Genomic DNA, 13,895 nt, shown 5'->3' on the forward strand with positions numbered 1-13,895 from the left:
CCTATCTAAAATCTACTCCCAGAACGTCATGGAGAAGAGATAATTCACTTGTTGTCTGATTGATAGTTTGTTAATACCAATTTAAAATTCGGCAGCTCTGGCTTGGGAATGGAGGTTTTTGGTGTTGTGGGGAGTGGGAGGAAATCCTGTTAGAAGAAAGCTTTTCTTCTCTGAGCAGACTGCACTGAATTTTCTAGATGTTGTATTGCAATTACAGAGCGAGTTTTAGACCACAGGGTCTCCGCTACCACAATCGGGTGGGATGGGGAAAATCTAGGGTAGCATTCTAAAGAGAAGCTATGGAAAAGAGTAAAAGGAAGACATGTGGCATATGGCGAATGAAGTCCCCGAACTAAAACCAGACAGGATAGACATATGCAAAGACAAAAGCTAAAAAAAAAAAAAAAAAAAAAGACAAATGTTATTTTAAAAGTTTGCATAATTGGCTTTTCCAGGTATAATTATTATGTAAGTGTAACCAAAATAATCTATCATGATGAATAAACAAGTGTTGGTGAGGATGTGGAGAAAAAGGAAACCTTGCGCCCTGCTAATGGGAATGCAAACTGGTACAGCCACTGTGGAAAACAGTATGGAGGTTCCTCAAAAAGTTAAAAATAGAACTAGCCTACAATCTAGTCATCACACTACTGGGTATTTACCCAAAGAATACGAAAACGCTAATCCGAAGGGATATACGCACCCCTATGTTTATTGCAGCTTTATTTACAATAGCCAAACTATGGAAGCAGCTCAAGTGTCCACTGATGGATGAATGGGTAAAGAAATGGTGTATATATATATAATGGAATATTATTCAGCTATCAGAAAGAATGAAATCTTGCTATTTGCAACAATACAGATGGAGCTAGAAAGTATAATGCTAAGCGAAATAAGCCAGTCAGAGAAAAACAAATACCATGATTTCACTCATATTTAGAATTTAAAAAAACAAAACTAACTAACAAAGGAAACAAGAAGAGAGAGAGAGAGATAAAACCAAAAAACAGTCTTTCTTTTTTTAAAAAATTTATTTGAGAGAGAGAGCGAGCGAGCATGAGTTGGGGGGGGCAGGAAGGGAAGAGTGAGAGGGAGAAGATATGGGGCTCTATCTCAGGACCCTGGGATTATGACCTGAGCTGAAGGCAAGGTTTAATTGACTGAGCCACCCAGATGACCCCAAAAAACAGACCTTTAACTATACAGAATAACCAGATGGGAAGGGAGGGGGGGAATGGGTGACAGAAGTAAAGGGGATTAAGAGTACACCTATCCCTTGGGACGCGTTGGTGGTGCAGTCAGTTAAGCATCTTGGTTTCGGCTAAGGTCCTGACCTCAGGGTTGTAAGATCAAGTCCCAAGCCCCGAGTGGGGCTCCACTCTCAGGGCAGAGTCTACTTGAGGATTCTCTCTCTCTCTCTCCGTTTCTCTCTCAAAATAAATGAATAAAATCTTAAAAAAAAAAAAAGAGGGCGCCTGGGTGGCTCAGTCGGTTAAGCGACTGCCTTTGGCTCAGGTCATGATCCCAGGGTCCTGGGATCGAGTCCCGCATCGGGCTCCCTGCTCAGCGGGGAGCCTGCTTCTCCCTCTCCCACTCCCCCTGCTTGTGTTCCCTCTCTCGCTGTGTCTCTCTCTGTCAAATAAATAAATAAAATCTTTAAAAAAAAAAAAAAAAAAAAAAAGAGTACATTTATTTGGATGAGCACTGAGTAATATATGGAACTACTGAATCACTATATTGTACACCTGAAACTAATATAACACTATGTTAATTATACTGCGATTAAAATAAAATAATTAAAAACAAAACAAACAATACAAAATAACCTATCATGAAAATTACTTTCCTTTCTTCACTCATGCTATACATCCACGTAGACTGATGTTCTGGCTGTTTAATCCTGGGAGGTAGAAAACCAGTTGTGTGCGTGGATACAAATACCCTTCTACACAAACTGAACCTTCACTGGAAAAAATGCCCACTACTGGATTTCAGGTGTACTCTTCCCTGTGAAAGAAATTAATTAGCAAATAAGAGCAAGACTTACATGATTGAAGATCCTGGTGACCTTTTAAATCCCGACAATTTGCTCTTGTCTGGGTATTTCCAATGGCACGATTAGCTATTAGTAACCTAGTAGAGTCATGTTTTATACTTTGTTCCTAGACTCTACCTGACATATTTCTCTTTAATTTCTAACCGAGAGAAGGCCCATAAAGAATGTCATGAGAAAGGCAGCTCTCCTCTGAGATGTGGTATTATAAGAAAAGGTCTGTTTTCGGGTCAGCCACTCAGGTGGAATTACTCTCCAAGGGCAGTGCCGTTTCTCTGAGGGAAGGTACATCTTCCCAGCTGCCCTTCATGGGACTAATGAGATACACAGGTCTGCAATGCCAGCCACCTTGTGGACTCACCACCTAGTTTATCAAGGAGAAGTTGACTCTGGGAGCAACTACAAAAAGGAACTATTCTGATTTAGATGGTGTAGAAATGCAGGCGAGGGCTTCTCCCTCCTGTCTCATTTGATCGTTTTTCATGCTTTACCTCTGCTTCTAGGGGCTGATTCGTCTTTTTCCCTCCACATGCTATGCTTTAAGTGTTTCCAGTTCTAACTGGAACTTGTCTTTGAACTAAAAAGATTTACTTCTTTCTTGGTTCTTTTTTTTTTTCCCCCTCATTTCTGTTTATTGTCTCCCTGCCTCTTACAGCTTTTCTCTTGATAATGGGAATGCTGCATCTATTTTCATAGGTGCTCACCTCCTGCCTAGGAACCACTTTATCAGGAAATGTGTGGCAGAGTAGAAAGGGCGGGGATTTGACTGACAGGGATCCCACGGTGTGACCTTGGCACATTAATGGACTCCTTTACACAACAGGTGTCTTCTCTTTAAAATGCGGTGTTAGGTTCAATTATCTCAGTGATGACCCCAGCTCTAATTTCCCTTGATCCCACACATTCCCGCAGTACTCAGTCGACCATGCAAGCTCGGTACTTGTGTATTAGTTTTCTGTTACTGCTGTAACAAATCACCACAAATGCAATGGCCTAAAACAAGACAGATGGATTATCTTACAGTACCATACAGAAGTCCAACATGATGTCACTGGGCTAAAACAAGGTGCCAAGCAGGGCCTTTCCTGAGACTTTAGGGGAGGATCTGTAGCCTTGCATTTTCCAGCTTTTGAGGGAAACTCCATCCCTTGGTTCCTGCTCCTTTCCTCCAATCCAAAATCAGAAAAGAGCAGGTTAAGTCCTCCACTCTTTGTGTCTCTCTGAGCAACTGTAGCCAGAAAAGGTTCTCTACTTCCCAGAACTCATGTGATCAGATGGGGCATGTCTGGATAATTCAGGATAATCTGACGTCAATGTCTGTAAATTTAATCACTTCTGTAATATCCCTTTTGCCACATAAGGTAGTTGATTGACAGGGTGTGGACATCTTGGGGGACCATTATTCTGCCTACCACTTGTTACTGACTAACACAAGCATTTTATGTCTGGGAGCACCAGACCGACACAAAGTCATCAAATATTTCTGCCCCTTTTCTTGCTTTTCTTGTTTTAGACAGTTGGGAGTGACCCAACTCAGCCTCAAACTGTTAATATCTGGGATATACACTTCTGAAGCCATCACCACACTATCTTTTAGATTAGATCTTCCAAGAACCCCCATTCCTTCCTGGAACTGTTGTGAATCCCTACTTGGACTCATAGCTCATGGCTAAATGTATTCCATCGATTGCCTCCTTCTGACTACCTTGTCAACATCGCCGTTTATCTTTCCATTATTGGTTTCTTCTCCTTCAATTTTTTGGTCACTTTAAGCAGCTGCTCCTCTCTGGTGACCTACTGTATACCCCTAATGAAGACAAATCTTGACACTTGAATTTTGGCTTCCTGCTCTGGTTTCTAAACTCTTGCTTAAAAAAGGCAATTCTTACCTTGCCCTCTAAACTCTCTGAGAGTCCTGCATGAGCCATGCAGCCACTTATTTAATCCCCCCCCAGTTGTCATTAACTACAGGGCTAACTTCATGGATAATCGACCACTGTGGTCACACAGGGCTCTGCATTAAGAAGAGGACCCTGTGCTAGACGTTTAATGCTGTGTGGTTACCACCTTGAAATTCTTCATAACTCCACCTTTGAATTTATGATCTGTTAGTAAAATCTGATGGAACAACTGAAGCATGCACTGGTGGCTTAGAGCCTCGATTCAATGTCATCTTGATTTCTGCTGCTTCTCTACCTCTCTGAGATGGGTTCTCTGCCACCTGTTTCCCCATCCCTGCCCAGTGACTTGTGCCATCTTTCTCCCTTGGCAGAGCCTGGAAGTGGATAAAGAGACAGCCAAACTCAGTGCCCCATTGCAGGATGGAGCCCTGGACACCGTTGAGGATCTGGGTTGCCCAGCCACTAATCCTGACCAAGGAAGCATGTGCCCAGTCACTAATCATGCCCAAGGAAACATGACATTAATTAGCAAATAAAAAATAACCATGACAGCTACAGAAAGAGATTGTAAAAAGAAAGAAAGAAAAAGAAATTTTCCCTGCTTTTTGGCCATTCCATATATTTTTATTTTGTATTGTGCCCTACAAATTATGTAGTTGGCCCTGGTACTTCAGTTCAAGATTTCTCAACTTCAGCACTTTTGACATTTTGAGCCAGATAATGATTAGCCATGAGTTACGATCTTCTGAGTTGTAGGGTGTTTAGAAGCATCCTTACCCCCACTAGAAGCCAATAGCACCTCCACTCAATGTGGCAACCAAAAATGCCTCTAAACATTTCCAAATGCTCCCTGAAAGAGGGGTGTGGGGTCCGCCACAGTTGAAAATCACTGGTTTGGTTGCTAGAAATTAAATTCTTATTCTTGAGCTTCTGTTTGATAAAGGCATTGATATCTGTGCCCTAAATTTTAAATCAAACTACTCTTACTGTTTAATATCAAGTAAGATTGCAGGTTCTAAAGTCCACCCTGGATTTTTAACCTGGTTTTAACCTTGATTAGGAGTATTACTGTGGGCAAGTTATATAATCTCTTATAGCCTAGTTTTCTGACCATAATTAAAATAATAATAACAGTATCTACAGCAAAAGGTTGTTGTGAGAATTAAATGACATGATGTATGTAAAATTCTCAGCACAGTGTCTTGGATTGGCACATACTGAGTGCCACACCAATAAATGGTATTATTATTATCATAGCCAAATCCATCACTCCAAAAAACTACAGTGTTGGCTCCTTGGAAGTAAACTTTTTCTATTACTGATTTTCATTCACCTGTTCATTTTTTAGCATAATGACCGGTAGTTTTGCTCTTAGAAAGTATCAGTTTTCTTTGCCTATTGTTCTACAGTAATATCAGAGTCTTTCCTAGAGGTCACAGGGTCCTGATCCCAGAAGCCAACGTAGTTGCAACATTCCTTTCCTGCAGGGGAGCCCAAATGCCGTCTCTTTCCCTTTTATTCCACTGAAACCTCCTCCAGAATTTCTGTTTACAGCATGAGAACTGACTGAAATTCTCCTGTCATTTTCAGAGCAGAAACTGGTTGAGTCCAGTTTAGGAGGGGTCTTTCCAGTTCATCCAGCAGACTCTTCTGGTTGTTGCATGGACTCACTTGAATGCCCCCACCCCCAAGAAAGGCCTCTTTCATTAGATAACAATTCAAAACATACAGAAGCAAATGGCTATTATTAAAAAAAGAAATACTGATTTCCTCAAATGAATAATAAATAATTCCAAATAAAGATCATGATGGCAGAGACACCTTGGTGGCTCAGTCGGTTAAGCGTCTGCCTTCAGCTCAGGTCATGATCCCAGGGATCATGGGTCCTGGGATTGAGTCCCACATCGGGCTCCTTGCTCGGTGAGGAGGAGCCTGCTTCTTCCTCTGCCTGCCACTCCCCTGCTTGTGCTCTCTCTCTGTGACAAATAAATAAATAAAATCTAAAAAAAAAAAGATCGTGATGACAAAGCATATGCGATGACTTCAGAAAGAACCTGTGAGGATGCATCACAAGAAAAATCCTTTTACAAATCACAACATTCACAGATGTGCAGAAAGTCAAAACTAACAGTGACTTAAAGTAACACTTCTCAGACACAGCTGCAGTAACAGAGCATTCCTATAAAAGTGAGTATTTGGATTAGATAGCATTGTCTTTACACACACACGCACACACACGCACACACGTGCACTGTAATCTGGAATCATTGAATAAAGCACCATTATTTAGAGCAATAAAAGCTTCGATTCCTTTTTTTTCCTTTTTTAGTCAAATATTAAGCTAGAACTTATTCAGGCCAATCAAAGACTGGAAGTTATTCAGACTGACTGAGTCAGTCATTTAAGGGAATACCTTAAATCAGTTGCTTATTCTCAAGTTCTTTGCACATTTTTCCAACAAATTGAAGTTTTTAAACAAAATCCTTAATGAAACAAACAGATCTGGCTAATCACTAAATCTACTGAATGGTTTACTATTATATTCATAGAAAGAGCAGGGTTTTGTTCACTATGTTGGCAGTTTGATTCAGCTAAAGTTTGTATGTCCACAGCTCTCTGCACGTCTCATTAACACACTTACCAGTTTGTATTCTAATTATGTGATCAATGTCCATCTGCCACACTAGACTGCCATCCCTTTATGCCAAAGTACCTGGCATATAGGTTAGGCCTCAAAACATATTCACTAATTTATGAATTATCTATGCTTCAACAATTTACAACTGGTTGATTTTTAATATACAAATGTAAACAGTAGAAGAAAAAGACGAAAATCTCAAAAGGCTGTTCATAAGATGCATACCTGTTATTTTGAAAATTGCTTATAAATTCTTGAGATGAGGACATATGGTTCAGATTATTTAAAAAAGCACTAATATTGAACACAGACTTTTTTTTTTTTAAGGAGCAAAGGGGGAAATTTCATCATGACCCCAAAAACATGCTATTTACCTGATGTCAAAGAATAAACCTAAATCTTTAAAATTAAAATGTAAAATTAGAAACCTCTCCTTATTAGAAAAAAATTGTACTAATCTTCGTTGTATTTTGGGTAAGAACTTTTTCAAAACAGATGATGTTCCCTTCATAACCTAAAATGTTTCATGCATATTCATTTAGATTCCTAAGAGGATCTCATAATCTCATCCAAAAAAGATTTAATGATCCTTAATGGTTTCCAATGACACTTTGTCTTTGTCCCTTTCTCAACTGTGCAGATGACTTTAAGCATACAAATGTTTCTGCTCATGTTTTGACCTCTAACGTCTGTTGTATGATCACAGGGTTGAAAAGAAATCATTCTTCCTACAACTGTCATGAATTTTATATTCTTCTTTTACACATGGTAAAAAAAAAAAAAAATGTACCTGGGTTTCCTTTATATATTTGTACCAGATTTTTAGAATAAAAAAAAAGGCAAAATAAAACAGGGGCACTTGTTGAGTCATAGAGGACAAGAAGGTACTGATTATGAAGAACCCTCTAAGCCTTTATAAGGATTTGGGGCCTGTTCCTAAAAACAATGGGAAATCATGGAAAAGTCATTCGAAATGAGTAAAAACAAATCTGGGTTCAAATACAACTTAACTTCCACACAGTTCCCTCAGCTCTACAACAGACATAATAAGTGACTACTTCATTAGATTATGATGAGAATAAAGCGAATGTAAGTGATTTAGTACAGTACCTGACACCTAATTGAAACAGTTATAATACATCCAGTTCAACAGTTTATTTAGAAGTGCATATTATATAAAAATGAACCATTGATGGTTGAAGAGGATCTGGAGTGGGAAGAGGGCAATGATTTCATTCTCCCTCCTGTTTCATTTCATTGCAATACAGAGTCCATCCTGGTCTGGTTTTAAGATGAAAACAAGCTCTCTCTTTCCAAGGCCCATATCCTCTGCTATTGGATGGTGGTTAGGAAGAGGGAAGATAGCTGTCAGTTTGCATTCCTGGGCATCTGTCTGTATTGGGATGGCATTCCTGGTCTCACACTGGCTCTGTTTTCATCTACCTCTGGTGGGCTCTACCAATATGGTGGCCTCATATAGACTGTGGGTGGCTTTTTGGGGATGCTTCATCTTCATTTCAATCCCATCGCAAATTGGTTATTCACTCAGAGAATGGCAACCACATCTCTGTGTGACCCTACAATAGTGTGTCTACCCTCAAGCCTTCCATGGATATTACGTTGCTTTGTTCTCTGCCACCAAGAGAGTTCAAAAGCTTTTGCCTCCTTCTTTATCCACTATGTTCCTTCCTGTAGAAACATGTCAGCTGTTAAGATCTTTTTAAGAAACCCCATGTGGGAAAGGCATTCTTTTCTCCCCAAGCACTCTGCACCAAGTTACAAACAATAGAGGAAAAATTTCCCTGTAACCCTCCCGGCTGTGAGATCTTTGGGTGAGATGTATGGATCATATTCTAAATTCACACACACACACACACACACACACACACACATACACATACACACACACTTAGCTCCAAGGAAAGCTATCAAACTTGCTCAAGAACTTCTTCATCCTGTTCCTACATGCTGTAATTTGAGTGCGCTTGCAGACTGCAAGATCCAGCCTGGGGCCAAGAGTCACTAAACACTCTTAGTGATTCTCTCTGAGCATAACTTCCCCTGACTAGTGAAAGTGTAGCAGTCAGAGAGGTTAGATACTTTCACCTGAACAGTTTGCTCCCCTCAAAGCAGATGTTCCTAGGCTATGGTTCTTCTCCCTGCAGCCCCACGCCCCCGGTGCCTCCTTATCTAACATAGGAGGGTTGGATGGTAAGAAGAGCAGGGCCAGTTCTGCCTTATTTTGATGAAAATATGGAGGATTCCTCCCCATCATTTTGGAAGGAACTGGGCCACTTCTTCACCTGGAAATAGAATAATTTAGGGTGTGGAGCAAAGATAAAGAAGCTATCATTTATACTCTGGAATAGAACAGAAAGGAGTAGGTTGAATGTTTTGAGCTAAAGCAGTGGCTCACATCAGAATTAGGGTGAAAAACAAATAACTAAAGGGGAGCTGGGGAGCATACTGCCTTAATAATCGGTACCCAGTTACTTGTGTGGGCTGTCAATGCCTATTTTCTCCAAGGCTGCCGCATTTTGTGTACAATATAACAAAGCCATTTTAGAGTTAAGGAATATCACCAAAATCACATGCAACATTTTATTCCCTTTTGCATCATGAAGACATGGATTTCATGTCACAGACAGGACTTTCTTCATCACTTCATTGGCTTTGTTTGGGGAATCCTGCTGGTTACTCATTTAATCGTTGGCATGGCTCCCGCTGAATGCTAGTGCTGTGGCAATGGTAGCATCTTACAAGTTTTTCTGCTAGAATTGCTTTGTTAGGAATGGAAGCAAAATGAAAGCGGATATATTTTTAAAAATATACTTATATAATCGCATTCCAATTTCCCTTTTTTTCTTCATCCTTATTTGGGGCTTTTATTATTTAACTTATTAATATCTCTACTTGGTGATTGAAACTGTCACTGGCAAACCATGTATTTACAGTTGCAAGCAGTCAGGGAAAGTTACATTTTGTATTATCCTTAGGCATTATAAATTCCTGAGTGTTATGCAAAGCGTTACTAGAATGATTTGCACAACAGGGGGTTCAGTTTTTAATAAAAGTGACTCTTATTTTTAATTATAGCAATTAAGATCTTCTTATTGGCAGGAAGACTACTGCTTTGCAGTCTTGAGGTTTTGCTTCTGTGATTCCACTGGGCGTAGAATATATTCTACTCTTTGGGCTGTGGTTATTCCCGTCCCAAGATTATTGAACATAGATAAGTAATATACAGAAGGCACAATTCTTCAAAAATATGTCTGCAGAACTGTTTTTATCTAGATGGGCTCAGATTCTTATCATATCATAGGAGAAGGAAAGAGAAGGCAGCAATGCATAAAGAATGAGTATGTATCTCTGTGGAAGATACTTGGTTGAAAATATTTTGTCACTATAACATATTGTGAATGGATATTACACTTCAGCTTGGGAACATGCTTGAACAATATGTTTTAAACAAATGACACGTTCATTTTCTCACCCTCTATATGTGATCCTCTTAAAGGAGAAAACTCATACAGGAATTAAAACTGCCAAAATGCCAAGTATGTGACAGTTCTATTTCTGTGGGAGACCTAATTAAACCCGAAATTTTCCAATATTTTTACCGACATCATTTATGTTGTAATTAACACTTTTTACTGGTAAAGATGGTTGTTTTCAGATGAAGTGTTTCATCTTGTTGTGGTTAAAACTACAAAACTGAAAGAATAAAACCATAATTACGAAAATTTCCTAGCCACAAGTTTGCACATGAGCCTGCTCTACACCTGAGCAACAACAAAAGGTAATTAAATGCAGACGAGGATGAGATTGCAGAATCGCAGAGCACTGCCTAGTGTTTCCATCTTTCTCGTATATTTTAACAATATTTGCAATTTGGCAAGCTATTTCGATGATGGCATTATTATAAACCTATAAAAATGTATATTTTGAGCAGATGGCACGGCAAACTACAACAGTGGAGATGATGAAGAATCAGAAAACTATATATAAATATTATGATGACACCTGGAAGTCTGTACAATTTATATAAAGTAGCATAACATTTGGGAACATATGAATCTGTAGTCTGATACACACACACACACACACACACATCCTCTTAGATAAAAGTGTTAGGCTAGACTAGATACTATCACAAGGACCCAATAGGTAAATAATCAAAAGTATTTCTTAATATTGCAATATTTGCAGTATGTATTTCTAAATTTCCATATTTCACCCAAATCTGTTTAAATAAAAAATATAATAAAGAATAAGAGCTCCACTTTTGGTAGTTTTCTTTTAAGTGGAACAAGGTTGGAATAAATGAAAAAAAACCCTGATAGTTCCATCTTATTGGTCATCATAAAAAATGAGGAGAAAAAAAGACATAGCTGTTAAAGAATGATCTGATCGGTTGTATTGATGGGCAGAGAAAAAAGTGCGGAGAACCGTACCTCAAGTTGGCACAGGCCACTGAAAGCAAATTTGCTGTGAATGATGATAATTTGTACTGAAAGAAATTAGTGCCAATTTGATTAGGAATTGCCCTTCTGTTCAGATTTCAGTGGCTAATGTATCCTGTCGTGGTTACAGCTTTATCGAGGATATAGGAGTGAAACAAAAATGATTCAGAGAGGAAAGAATGATTATAGGGCACATTCTACCCTGATTTGTATTTTTTTTTTTTCTGGCCACAAAAAGGAACACAAAAGAGATGATATTTATTTTATCTTTCAGGAAGAACTATATATTTTCTCTACCTGCAGGGCATTATGATAATTTATCCTAAGCTTGAATGATGCATGGAATGAAAAGATTTCTAGCTCCTTTTTCCTCTTCATCTTATAAGTAAGAATAAGTGATCTTCCATTTTTTAAATAAATAACTTTTATACAGAACATACTCTGATTTGTAAAGTGCTTTCACAATTTTTATTTTACTTAATTTTCACAACAATTAAAACAAAGTCACAGGAACACTAACAGAATCTGGGTCCTCATGACAAGTATACTTTTCCTTATGTCCCTCATAGGGGAACTGAACCACCATGGCAGCTCTAATTGGCTCTCCTTCCATCAGTAAATCTGCACAGCTCTTCTAAACTTCTGCAGAGATTCTATAAATAGATCATACTCAGAATTTTCTTAACCATTACATGTCTGAGGTATTAAGAAAGTGTCAGCTCTCCCTTCATTATTATTAGATGACAAAGTTCACATCCCTTCTCCCTTGAGTTTTCAAGTATAATTTGTGCATATTCCATCGAAACCTATCAATCTTCAATTTGTGATATAAATCAACTTAGAAATTAATCATCACCTTTGTAAAAAATATTGTACAAGATGGGCAAAGCTAAGATAATAGGGAAGACGAAATAAAGAATATCTTTTTTTTTTTTTTTACAAGAGAACAAATCTACACCTTTATTTACTTTTCATTAAATTTAAATCCTTAAGGGGTACAGCATCACACGGATTCTGTGGCCAATGGCTTTAGCAGGAAGGTTGCTTCGGAATTTGGCACGAACCATGCCACTGTTTCCATGAACACGAGTTACTTTTCCCCAGATTACTCTGGTTTTGTTTGGTTTGCCACCAGGAGTCACTGTGTTGTTCTTTGCTTTGTACACATAAGCACATCTCTTGCCTAGATAGAATTCCGTTTCATCTCGAGCATAAACACTTTTGATTTTAAGAAGAGCTGTGTGCTCCCTCTGGTTCTGGAGACCCCGCTTATAGCCAGCAAAAATGGCCTTGGACCAAAGCCTTCCAGACATTATTTGGCATTATAGGAATCCTGTTCCCAGCAGGCCTCCACAGACTCCAAGATGGTGGAAAAAGAAAGCAAATAAAGAATATCTTAACCTGATCATTTATAAGACTCACTTTCTCCATTTAAGTCTCTCAAATACCATCTTTCCAGAGAAGACTTCATTCCCCACTCTAAATAACTTAAAGCCACACACACAACAACTTACACACCATACCATATACTCACCCCTGTTTTATTTTCCTTTAGAGCAATTATCACAACCCATGTTTTATTAGTACTTGTTTGCTTATTTTGTCTCTAATAGAATGTTATCTTGATAGGGTCAACCATATTGCCATAGATCTAAATAATGCCTGGCACATGTTACTTACAATAACTAACACTTAAAGAGTTCTTGATACCTCATTCATTAATTTTGCAATGAAATAGATACTACTAGCTTCTCCATTTCAGATATGAGAAACCCGAGCACAGAGTGGTTAAGTACTTTGTCTAAGATCATGCAACTAGACCTGGTAGAGCTGCAATCTGAACCCAAAAAGTGTGGCCCCAGAGTCTATGCTTTAACCATGGTGTTGGAAATCCTTAAGTTATATGTTTGGATTAATAAATTGATTAATAAAATTTTATTATTAATTCTTGAGAAGAAAATAGACTTTATTGAAAAATGTGTCTGACTACCTATCACCCATGGCCTTAGCCCAAAATCAATTAATTTGGAACCTAAAAAGAGATGGGCATTTATTCAGGTCTTTCGTTTAAAATTCCCCTAAGCCACCCGGTCAAGAAACTTTATCGTTGGGGTGAGAGTGTGTGTGTGTGTGTGTGTGTGTGTGTGTGTGTGTTCCTGTACAGACTTACCTAATCTTTTATAAAATGAGACCTGCTATTAGCCAACTTGCTAATTAGGGTCATGTTTACCCTGCCAGAAAAACAAAGCATCTACTTGATTATTTAGAATTATTACTTCCCATGGTAAGATTCCAAGCACTTGAATTTCAGAACTGAGCCAATTATCTTCTAGGTCTCAGCCAGCATTCCACTCCTAGTCAGGGCAGAAACCGAGAGCTTGCCTTAAGTTACTAGGTTTTCTTTAGCTGACATGATCAGTTGTCACAATAGACCTACTGTTAGCATCCAAAGACTTGGCAATGAGTTCTTCCCCTTTGCCTGGAGTTCATAGTTTAGTAAGAGCAGGTATATGATATACGTTCTAACTTATGCAGGTTTAAAATTAAAAACACATTGTTGTAAGTATCTGTAAAAAATGTGATGACTACCTCTGTCTCCTTTAACTAGGTGCAGTTTTAAAATGTACTCAGGTTTTTTTTTTATCTATGAGTCTAAGCTTTTAGGTGAATCTCATTTCCAAAAGTTGCTTATCTTTTGTTGGTCTGCCTGATCCCTCTGAAGCTGGAGTCTGTGTGGTGCACTTTTGTAGGCTTCAGCTCTGATCTGCTCTGCAGCCTGGAACAAGATGAAAAATGAACTGCAAAATCTTTGAGAGTCAGGGCTACCTGCAGTTTTATTT

The 13,895-nt window shown here is 38.6% G+C and overlaps 1 protein-coding gene across 1 annotated transcript; it reads right to left on the minus strand.

Annotated features, from left to right (window-relative positions):
• Nucleotides 1-12,035: 12,035 nt before the first annotated feature.
• Nucleotides 12,036-12,368, minus strand: LOC116633499 (60S ribosomal protein L35a-like). The gene has a single exon (XM_032406107.1). It carries the CDS (start codon nt 12,366-12,368, stop codon nt 12,036-12,038), a length of 333 nt encoding a protein of 110 aa, XP_032261998.1.
• Between the last annotated feature and the right edge of the window lie 1,527 nt (nt 12,369-13,895).

This window comes from Phoca vitulina, unplaced genomic scaffold (assembly GCF_004348235.1).
Source record: "Phoca vitulina isolate PV1807 unplaced genomic scaffold, GSC_HSeal_1.0 scaffold8, whole genome shotgun sequence".
Taxonomy (NCBI): Eukaryota; Metazoa; Chordata; class Mammalia; order Carnivora; family Phocidae; genus Phoca; species Phoca vitulina.